The 12,199-nt window shown below is 37.8% G+C and overlaps 1 protein-coding gene across 7 annotated transcripts in view; it reads left to right on the forward strand.

Moving 5' to 3' along the window:
* Positions 1–12,199, forward strand: part of DMD (dystrophin) — a 2,258,239-nt gene that overhangs the window by 2,184,277 nt on the left and 61,763 nt on the right. For all 7 annotated transcript variants that reach the window (XM_037986581.2, XM_073013821.1, XM_073013822.1 and 4 more), the window contains 2 exons: positions 9,010–9,176; positions 11,432–11,543. In XM_037986581.2, the coding sequence (XP_037842509.2) occupies positions 9,010–9,176; positions 11,432–11,543 (279 nt within the window). The remainder of the gene's footprint in view (positions 1–9,009; positions 9,177–11,431; positions 11,544–12,199) is intronic.

Genomic DNA, 12,199 nt, shown 5'->3' on the forward strand with positions numbered 1-12,199 from the left:
TAGGAAATCACTTTTGTCCTGTCTTTTTAAGACTATTTTAAGCATATATATTTCAGTATTAAAATCATAGATAATCTTAAGCTGTTTCCTTAACCTCTTTGGGCCTTTTCTTATCTGTAACATAAAGTTAAAACAGGTTATCTCAAAAGTTACTTATCCCTAAGTTTCTTTGATTCTATGCTAAATGTTATAAAGGCAGAAAGGGAAATGGATTATTGTACTTATTTCAAAGCTTGGCCATGATCAGCAAAGTCTTACCTGATCTTCTGGGTAACATCTCTTGTAACAGAGCTATAAGATACAGAAAACAGTGTTGTACATAGAGTGTGGCTTGTCACATGAGACCAACTGTTCTCTGAATAGAAACACACACTAAGAGCAAGACGTGAAAAACTATTGCATAGAACCTCATATAAATGATCCCTTGTGTCCCTACACTATAGTTTCCTCAGTAACTCAAAGGTAAAATGCAAGTATCTTGTGTCTAAGAGGATCAAAATGTCACCTTCCTTCTGTTTTATTTGTTACTTGCGGGTTTTGTATAGTTTTTTAGAGATTTTTTTAATCACTCATTTGATTTTCATAAAAATCGGGATTGTTTGGAAGAAGAGTCATTAATATTCTTTACAACTTGTTCTTGTTCCTCCTTTTATGTTCTTTGCTGGTGCAGACTTCTCTCTTATGTAAAATATTCCACTGATGCCCTTGGTAGATTTCGAGGTTGTTAAAGAAATTGTACTAACAGATCAGGGAACAGTCAGGGACTGCCTGTCCTATACTGTCTGACCCTGACTAACCATTTTCCTTGTAGTTATAAATCTTTGTGTACAGACTGTAATTCAAAAAACAGTTTTTATCAATTTAAATTCAGCAAATCTTTCCAAATGCTAAGGCTTTTTATAACAAGGGACAGAAAAGTTGAGTTGTCAGCTATTGATGCCATTACCTATTAACAATGGCAATGACATTGAAATGATTTTTTGGATTTATGAAGGGAACATTTTACTAATGAAAATAGCAAATGAAAATGGCCACTGTATTAGTCCATTTTCATGCTGCTGATAAAGACATACCTGAGACTGGGCAATTTACAAAAGACAGAGGGTTACTGGACTTACAGTTCCACATGGCTGGGGAGGTCTCAAAATCATGGCAGAAGGCGAGGAGGAGCAAGTCACAACTTACGTGGATGGCAGCATGCAAAAAAAGAGCTTGTGCAGAGAAACTCCCGTTTTTAAAATCATCAGATAGCGTGAGACTCATTCACTATCACGAGAACAGCGCAGGAAAGACCAACCCCCATAAGTCAATCACCTCCCACCAGGCTCCTCCCATGACACGTGGGAATTGTGGGAGTTATAATTCAAGATGAGATTTGGGTGGGGACACAGCCAAACCATATGGGCCACAAAGGAGAGATTACCCTTTTTAAAAATCTGTGGTTTGCCCACAATGTTTTCCATAAATAAAAATGTTTAGAAATTCTATTTATGGATATGTAGGTATTTAATATTTGTATATTTAGTTCTTATTTTTTCTCTAAATGGTTATGACCTCTACTAAGTAAAATCAAAACACACACACACATGTATACACACACATACAGACCTGCTTTACCTTGCTTGGGATCATTATTTCCCATGATGAAATAAATAAATTTCTGCAACTGTTTATCCTGGAATACACTGCATAGAGTTGTCAGTTTGAGAAGCAACTTGATTTCAAATCTGAGTCTACAATTTTAGCATGTTTCCTTGTGACTTCTAGTTTGGGGCTTTTAATTTCCTTTTTGTTCTCTCTACCCTCAGTTTATGAAACAGTGTGGCATTTTGGCAGTTGAATAGGCCCATCATAGCCTCCCAATTTCTGTGTTGTAGAGGATAGTTGCCGGCTTATTAAATGCCCTGCAGGACTCTCAGGGAAGTCTGTGTGTAGTGAATAGTGATGAGTCAATGTTGATTTCTTAGTTTTGACAAATGAACCATATGGTTATGTAAGATGTTAACATTGGGGCAGGGTTTCTCAACCTTGGTGCTACTGATGCTTTGGCCTGAATCATTCTAGTTTTTTGTTGTGGGAAGCTGCCCTGTGTACTGCTGTTTAGCAGAATCCTGGCCTCTATCTACTAAATGCTAGTAGCACCACCTCAACGTACCCCCTCACCCCCCGCCAGTTGTGACAACCAAAAATGTCTCCCTGTCTCCCGTAAAAGATAGCAGGATGAAATCACTTTTTGTCAGTCCCAAACTAACTAGAACCAGCAGAGAATGAAAGGAGGAGGGTTCATGGTTACATGCCTGAGATAAAGACGGTCTCAAGGACTTTCTAAAGTCACCCCACAAGAAATTCCTTTGTTAGGACTGCAGCAGTGCACGTAAGATGCTCTCAAAAGAACATCTGCCCAGTAATGGCATCTCCACTAATAAACTGACACCAGTTCTAGCGTTGAGCATCTGAAACCAACGAACTATGTTTCCAAGCAGCTTATGTAAACTTCTGCTTTTACCAATAAAAGTTTCCCTCTGTCGTCTCCTCTTCAAATGCATCTTGGGTTGTAATCCTCATTTCTAATTCAGAAATAAATTCAACATATTTGGAGATGTTTTTCTCTGATGTTTTTGGTCGACACTCCAAACATTGTTATATTTCCTCTGGGGTATGGTATCATTTCCGGTTGAGAACCACTGACCTAGAGAAAAGCTGTCTGCCTGTGCAGTTCCTTTCAAGGGTCCCAAGTGTGAATTTTGTGTATACCTATATTTTAAGCCAGATCATTCTACACGTACCTTCTAAGTCCAGATGAAGTCTGTTAGCCTTTTATGTGTGATACCATCACAGATAAACCAACACAAGGACATTTACTTTAATCTGTAAAGTAAATTTTGGACAATTTGAGAAAGTAACTTATTTTGTCTTCTACTCTTTACAAAATCTTTATAAGTTTATGTTTTTGCTCTTCAGGATGACTAGGCAGGTTTTTAAAATTCTGACTTCATACAGATTTTATAACCTTCCTTTTATTTCTTGTGATCACATTGCAGCTGAATTCCCACCCACTGTTCAATTCAGCAGATTTTAACAGAGGCCAGAAGTATAGTTCCTGTCTTTAATTAATCTGCAATTTAGGAAAGAAATTAACGAGGTCTCGTTATGTATTGTTTCCAGGATGGTAGTTTCTTGTTATCTGAGAATTACCGGGCACAGTCTCTTGCCTAATGTTTACTTCTCTATATAGAGTTGACCCTTGAAAAATACAGGTTTGAACTGTGTGGGTCCACTTATAAGTGGATTGTTTTCGACCAAATGCATATCAAAAATACAATATTCAAGAGATGTGAAACCTGCGGATATGGGTTCAGCTGGGCCTACTGTGGGACTTGAGTATACATGGATTTTGCTGTATCTCAAGAGTCCCGTGGGAGTGGGGCTGCGGGGGGCCAGGAAGCAACCCCTAGCGTATACTGAGGGACAACTGTACTAATTACTGTAGTTTATTAACTATTCACATGGTTTTCACAAACCTCACAATTGAAATGCCAATTGCCTTCTCTTAAAAATACAATGTATATGTTTATGGTAGCTGGGATGCAGGGCTTGCTGAGAAATACTTAATTGCATTTCTTCTGTAGCCATGAATTAGTGTTATTACCTTGAGAGAAAAATGAGTATTCAGGTGGACCTCCTGGCAGCCAGTTAGCCCTTCAGTGTCCAAGGATTTATGGAAAGCACAACATCAAAGAAATCCAAAAGTTACTCGGAACCCTGGCAACTCTCCTACCTCCACACTTGCCATATAATGCCCTTTGAACTTGTTATATTGATAGTTACATCCCTTTGCTAGAAATTCTAGATATTGAGAATTCTTTAACTGTCTTTATACCTTGTTATATTTGTATAAAGGTGACATTTGTATGAAGCCACCCTCCAATGTGTTGTAACAGAGCAATAGTAATGACAACTGATTCCTTCCCCTAGCCTTTATGTTATGGATAGTTGCTGACAGGTGAAGACCAACAGAAAGAGGAGAAACCCAACATAATTCCAAACTGTGACTGTCACAATGGAAGGAGCTGTGATAGCTTTGCTTTTTGTGTGTGCATGACATAGAAGGGGAAAATGGAGTTACTGCCAAAACAACAGCAAAAGCAAAACAAAACAAAGCCAACAAACAAAACAAAACCCAGGGCTAAATGACCTTTCCAAGAGATTTTGCTAGGATGGCTTGAAACTGGTGTTTAGGGATGAGGACAGGGTCACCCTTGATACTGAGAGGGAAATATATCTGAGACTTTTATGTATCTCAACAAATAATGGTACTTACAAAGATTATCTCAGTCCAATGAATGCCATCATACTTATCTTTTGACCTTAATAACTTCCTGCTATTCCAGTCTATCCCTATATATTTTTTTCTAGAATGATCGAAATGTAATTTTAGCTGGGTTTAATTCTAGTTCTGTTAGGTCTTTACAGAAGCTTGCCTGGTTTTTAATTCTTTCCTTCTTTATCGCCAGACAAAAGGAGAGGGAATATACCACTAGGATATAGAATAGTTTGTCATAAAAATGAAAGATTGAAACAGAGTGAGAATGTGAATCCCCATACCTTGTCTTCAGTGCTATCAGTTGGCATAGGTGAGCAGTTTTAAAAGAGCCAAAATAATGGATCTTGCATCTTAGGGGCTAGACAGAAATTTCAGAATGTTCAACCTTTAAGCACAGAAGAATCTATAGTATTCTGAAAGAGTAGAACATTCTACAGCCTCCCTTGGTAATTCACACTAATGCTTTAACAACTTTCAGCATCAGGAAATTCTTCCGTATGAGCTACAGCCTAAATTCTTCATGCTGCTTACGTCTGTTTCTTCTTGTTCTGTCCTCAGTGGAGAGATTGAACAGCTGGTCACAGGCCCCTATGCGAGAGCCATTCACATAATTGAAAACTGTTATTAAATCGCCCCTTCAGCAGTCACTCTTTCTTGCGTGTTTTCTCTCTCTCTCTCTCTCTCTCTCTCTCTCTCACTCTCTCATTCTCAGAATCTAGGAAGATTCCAGAGCTGATTAACATGTTTCTTTACTGATGACCTTCTCAGCTTTTAATATGTTCACGTGTACTAAGAATTTTAAGAGGCAGATATAATGTGCAGTATTTCTTTAATTAATTTGACCTTCTCATGAAGCATTTGATCTGCTGGACATACAGGGAAACACTGACTCAGAGATTTTAGTTGAGTAGGAACCCTATGTGAGCCTACAGTACAGAACAAAAGAAAGTAATCCAGTTACACTGTCCAGAGAAATAGAGGTACATTCTCAGCAATTATATTTGAAGAATAGTTTTCTAAATGACAATGGCAAACTAAGCCATGTCATATGAAGAAGAAATAAAAAGAATAGGAATGAAGAGGCATAGACAGACAAGACAGCTCTGGTAAAATATTTAAAGAGCTGTTCAAAGACAAGAACTTCTGGGTTGCTGGTCGATGGATAATAAAAATGACAATAACAATAGCAAACATAATTCTTGCTATGTCTCAGACACAGTTCCAATTGCCTTTCATTTGTTGACTCACGTAATCATAAAATAACTCTATGAGGTAGGCACTATTAATATTTCCACTTTGTAGCAGAGACAAATTAAGACAGAGAGATAAAGTTATTTTCCTAAGGTCACACAGCCAGTGAGTGGTGAAGCTGAGATCTGAACTCCAGTGGTTTCACTCTGGAACTTCTACTCCTATATGCTGTGCTGATGGATTTCAGCTCAGTGTGATGAAACACTTTTGACAGGGTTATCTGGACATAGGTGTTCAAGATCACCTTCTAAGGATGTTTCCTAGCTCTCTCACATGGGTGGTGTAGTGGCTGTAAGCACACACTGGCATGGGTAAGAGTTTGGATTCAATGAATGCTGAGTTTGGACTCAAATGAAACTTGAAAGTCTTACAGCTCTGTGGTGCCATGCCAAAAGGATGAATTGACTTGCATGATCTTTTTCATCTTTAGATTCCATAATTCTTTACAAACGTTCTTTTCCCCACAAAGTACCTCTGTGATGGAACTCTACACAGAGAAAAGTGCTCAGTAACAACTTTTTAAAATTTAACTTTTAAAAAGGGGTACATGTCTAGGTTTCTTATGAGGTAAACTTGTGTCATAGGGGTTTGTTGTACAGATTATTTTGTCACCCAAGCCGAGTACCCATTAGTTATTTTCCTGATCCTCTCCCTCCTCCCACCCTCCATCCTCTGATAAGCCACAGTGTGTGTTTTTCCCCTCTATCCGCCCAAGCGTACTCATCATTTAATTCCCACTTATAAGGGAAAACATATAATACTTCGTTTTCTGTTCCTGCATTAGTTTGCTAAGGATAATGGCCTCCAGCGCCATCCATGTTCCTGCAAAGAACATGTTCTCATTCTTTTTCTGGCTCCATAGTATTCCAAGGTGTACAGGTACCACATTTTCTTTATCCAGTCTACCACTGGTGGGTACCATTTAGGTTGATTCTAGGTCTTTGGTAAACAGTAACATTTGATCAGAAGTTTGAACTGATATGATTTTGCAGCTAGGAAATCCAAAGTTAAACAGTTTATTATAGTGTTGCTAAATTTAGAATTAGGGGTAATGACTGGAGTACTGTTGAAGTGATCAGTGTTATAAGCCAAATGACCTGTCAGTCTAAACCCTCTTGCTTTTCTATCTGAAATGTGGATATGTCCTTTATCAGCAAACCACATTACAAGAGAAGCAACTTGGGTTTGCAGCTTAAATACCCATCACTTGTGTGATACTAAGTATTCCCATGTCATATATTCAACTGAAATTGGCTGTGGAATAAGTAATGCTTCTTGGTTCTTGGCAAAAGCAAATGAAAATCATCTCTGGAGAAAGCACTTTTATTCTAGGCTCAAACTTTTATTTATCTCTAGAAAATATTTGTAAGGTCAATTTAGTACGTAGTAAAAAACATTAAGCACACAAGAAATCAAGGTGGAAAAAGAAAGAAGTCAAGGTGAATGAGAACCAGAAGAAATAGCAAACCGTAGAAGCAGACCTACAATAACATCATATTCCAGAATTATTAGATTATTTTTTTAAAATTATAGTTAGAAAAAAAAACAACATTGAAAAATATCTGCAGGGAACCACAAACTTGAGAAGTTACCTTAAAAATGACCAAGTAGTATTTCTAGATATCAAAAGTACAGTAATCAAAATTTAAACCTTTATGGGTTTACAGCAGTCTGGCAAGAGAAATGGATACCCAGACAGTAAGGCAGAAGGACTTAGAAAGAATGAAGCAAATAAGGATGTTTTAAAAAGATGTGGGGCAGACGGGGGGAACTAGGGAAGGCCTGTTCAGAGAAATATAGATTGAAGAAGTCTAACATTTATCTAACAGAGTTCTGAAAGTAGAATAGAGAGGGAATGGAGAAGAGGCACTATTTGTTTTGAGAATGAGAAGATTCCAGAGCTGATTAAAGACTCTAAATCACATGTTTAAAGAGTCCAGTGAATCCTAAGCAGTCTAAATCAAATCCTAGAAACACAGCACAAGATAGGAAAAGGATAGATTATCTTTAAAGGAGCAACAGTCATCTTTACTATTGACTTCTCAACAGCAACAGAGATACATGAAAGTGGGGTAATATTTCAGTATTCAAAAACAAAATAAAAACAAGACCCAAAAACCTTTCCATCAAAAACTTTATACTTGGGCCAGGCACGGTGGCTCATGCCTATTATCCCAGCACTTTGGGAGGCCAAGGCAGGCAGATCATTTTAAGTCAGGAGTTCGAGACCTGTCTGGTCAACATGGTGAAACCCCATCTCTACTAAAAATACAAAAAGTAGCCGGGTGTGGTGACGTGCACCCATAGTCCCAGCTACTTGGGAGGCTGAGGCATGAGAATCGCTTGAACCTAGGAGGCAGAGATTGCAGTGAGTCAAGATCATGCCACTGCACTCCAGCCTGGACAAGAAAGCTAGACTCATTCTCAAAAAAATATATATTTAATGAAGATAACTATCAGGAATATGGATTTTAAAAAAAAAAAGTATTTTCAGACAATCAAAGCTTGAGAAATGCACCACCAACAGCTAAAGGAAATTCTAAGGGACATATTTCAGGCAGAACTAATCCCAGATGGAAGATTGGAGATGAAAGAAAGCAATGAAGAGCAAAAAAGTAGTCAATATATGGGTCAATCTATCTAACAATATAAAAAATTAAAACAATCCTATAGGGTTGGAAAAAATAAGGTATAATTAAAATTCATGAATATAGTAACATATAAATCAAATGATGGTATTTTGAGATTGTTGAGATCATTGTCCTCTCTGGGATGAATGGTATTTCTTACATTTAGACTTTGAAAGAGAGAGAGAAATAGGCAGACAGAATCAACAGGGCATCATGAAAACAGCACTAAGCCAGGAGGTTTGGATTCTATTATCAGCTCTGCTGCTAGTTGTATGGCCTTTGAAAAGCGACTTTTCTGATCTACAAAATCAGTTTGTCTATTAGATGAGGCTTGGGAACCAGATGAATTTTAAAGCCCCTCATTATGATTCTATGAGAAATAGATTATCTAGAAAAAAATCAATTATCCCCCTCCTTTGAAATTTTATCAGTAAACACCTGCATTTCACTTCTGGCTAACTTTTATGTATCAGTTCAAAAATTAGAATTAAACATAGTCTCGCTCAGGTGTGTAGTTTGCTTTACCTTTCTCATTTGTTGGTTTTGTTTTCTTTTGTTGTCATCTAGTAGCCACAAAGAGTAATGGCAGTTTACCAAAGCCTTAGGAGTAGGTAGCGCTTTGGATATTAGGGAGCATTTGCAGAAACAAGCTGTGAAAAGCCAGCCTAGCTTTGCAACCATTGTTCTTTCTTTCTTTCTTTTTTGTTTAACTTATTAATTGAACTGATATACAACTCCTTTGCCATCTTGCCTTCTTTTCTTTCATCCTTTTGTCCTCCTTCTCTCTCCCTCCTGTCTTTGCAGGCTAATAATAAGCCAGAGATTGAAGCAGCCCTCTTCCTAGACTGGATGAGACTGGAACCCCAGTCCATGGTGTGGCTGCCCGTCCTGCACAGAGTGGCTGCTGCAGAAACTGCCAAGCATCAGGCCAAATGTAACATCTGCAAGGAGTGTCCAATCATTGGATTCAGGTATTAGGAACAAAAAAAAAATGTCATTTTTTTTCCTCATCATTTTTCACCTTTTTATGACTTGATCTTTTATCTCCTGTGCCAGTTGCTGTTAGTTCGTCCCTCTCCAAAGTGGGAGAGAAGGTGATTGGGCTGGAACATCGATCATTCCTGTCACCCTCCTGATCGCTAGGTTATTTTGGTGAATCTCACTTATTAGGCTGGGGTCCCTTTCCACCTTCACTCTTCAGCTCTTCAGAACCACATTTTTGGTTGAGCAGGACAAAGCGCGTGTCTTCACGGAGGTATTACAGATGAACTGTACCTCCTCCTTCCTGGAACCAAAACATTTTTACCATCTTTCCTTTTTCACGGTCTTTTCTGTTTATAGAAACTTCCCAAGCATCAGTTATAAAACTGAGAGATGATTCTATTCTGGGAGGAACCATAATAGTAGCTCAGTCTCTCATTCACTTTGCACCATTTTTTTTTTCTCCCTTAAGTAACAAGAATTGTTTTCAGCATCTGAGAACTTACTTCTTTATCTGTGAATCTGATTACATTCTTTGTGTATTATCCCAATGAACTTCTAAAGGAATAAAAAGTATGCAAGTAAATGGAAGATTCACAAAGCAGCTAAAAAACAACCAGTCCTTATATATTTATAAGTGAAAGATATAGGAAACGTAGCAGGTTATTCTGATATTCTTAAAATATCATGGAAAACAAGGCTAACTAAATCTTTAGCCCTGTTGACCTGTTTGGGGAGACCGGATTTTTTTTTTTTAATGAATTAATATCACTTAACAGTAATCCTAAATCCTAATTCTGAAACTGTGATGTCCTTAAATGTGTGAATCAACATCAAGGTTTCCATAGTGATGAGTAAGCCACAAAGTTGTAAACTAGCTATATGGTCTATGCCTGTGCAGAATCCACTTAGCAGCTAAGTAAACACTCTTTTCCAGTTATGTGTGAACTGGTTTTGTTACTTTATTTTCTAATAACTACCTTGTACTGTTGCATGCTTTTTATTCATAGTGCTTTTTAACTTTTGGTGTTTATCCTTCCATAGTCATGCTGTTTACAAAGAGGTTTTACAAAAACTTTTAGAGGTTTCTGAAGCCTAGATAGACAACAGTGAGTAGGCAGTGCTTGCAAGATACCTTCTTTCCTTCCTGGTTTCGTGGCAGGTAAAAATGATGCCATGGGGGTGGGGAGTGGGGAAGGGAAGCCACAAGTGACTGCTTTAGATTTCTAAGCTATCTTTTCTCTGCTTCCTTAGCTAGTGGGCTTTTGTATACAGGAGAAATTTTTATAAACTAAAGAATAATGCTTTGGAGGATCTGAAAGAGCACTTTCGCCTGCAATTCTTTTGCCCTTAGCAAATTACATTATTTTAGGACTCAGCACTTCTCATTCCTCCTTTCCCCTCTTGAAAGATGGTTGGGATCTAAAAAAGATAGCTTTCCTTCCTACTTCCCCATATGTGACATAAGAAATATGTTTATGTGAATTGGCTAAGGTTCTTATCTGAGAAAGCAAAAGGCAGGAGAGTATGAAACAAAGAATATCACATTCTGATAATGGAGGAAATGTACCAACTGGTATTTACAAATTATAAATTCTTCCATCTAATCCAATTCTCATTTTCTCTCGGGGCTTCGGTTATCATTTGTAGGTAATGTGGTGAGAGATTTCTGAAGAGATAGAGATAAAAGAGGTCATTCGAGTAACTGTTTGAAGATGAATCATATCAGTCAATTAGAAAACATTATTAAAGTGAGACTTGTTTTAATTGCAAGTTCTTGTTCACATTTCTTTTGTCTTGTGAAATTGCTTTATCTTGACAATTTTTTTGAAAATAATTGCTTCAGAAAACTTGTCCCCATGATGGGTAAGGGGCATGCACGGCATCAGTCTGTCTCTCCTGGAAGTTCTTGTAAATTTGAGTATTTGGTTTTCAAAAGACTGGAAATTTGCCAATACCTTCCTACTTAATCTCAAAGAGTTCCTAGTGGAGTTTAAATAAGAGCTGAGTTTTTCTTCCCTCCTTCCATATGTTTAGAGGATAATCTTTCTGCCAAAATGTTTTGATACTGTAGGAGAGGCACCGGAGAAGTCTGGAGGTAGGAAGTTAATCACTTACCTTGTGGGACTAATGAACATTGCATTCTGTTTCTCGAATTAGAACGTGGTAGAAGGTTTATTAAAGAGTGTTCTTTGGGAATTTGATTCGAAGAAATACATACGTGTTTGTGTTTGCTCTTTATCAGGTACAGAAGTCTAAAGCACTTTAATTATGACATCTGCCAAAGCTGCTTTTTTTCTGGTCGAGTTGCAAAAGGCCATAAAATGCACTATCCCATGGTGGAATATTGCACTCCGGTAAGTTAGACACCTGCCTGACTTGAGAGTTAGTTCACCTGGGATACATTTCAGTTTTGTACAGTACTGCAGATCATGTGTAATGCTGTGATTTGTCCCTTCCCCAGATGTTCCCCAGCTAAAGTGGCTCTCAACTGTAGGCTTCAGGATTTACCCTATCCCTGGTGCCTAGGGAAGTGCCTGGCACATATGGAACATGAGTTGGATGAATAAATAGGGTTTTCACTCTGTGTGCATGAATGTATCGAAGATCTTTTCACATTTATTTTGCACAGCCTTAGAGGCTGTATGGGGCGATCTTACGGCCATGAGGCATGTTGAATATGGGGTATGGTTCTAGGTTCCCCCAAATTCATAACCTACCACTTTTAATCAATGTTACTTGTTCATTATCTGTCCTACATACTAACAACATTTTAAAAATCCATTTTATATGCTGACACTTACTAAATGGTAGGCATTTACCTTTTAAACAACCCTGTGCAAAAAATAAGTACTATAATTTTTATCCCCTCTATACAGATGAGGACTCTGAGGTCCTGAGGTTAAATAATTTGCTCAAGGTTCTATAAGTAAGAGTTGAAGCCATCTCCTAAGATGTTGTTTTAGGAAAATGTTAAGTGGCCAATAGAACTGTGAAAAATCACTGGTGCAAT

This window comes from Chlorocebus sabaeus, chromosome X (assembly GCF_047675955.1).
Source record: "Chlorocebus sabaeus isolate Y175 chromosome X, mChlSab1.0.hap1, whole genome shotgun sequence".
Classification (NCBI taxonomy): Eukaryota; Metazoa; Chordata; class Mammalia; order Primates; family Cercopithecidae; genus Chlorocebus; species Chlorocebus sabaeus.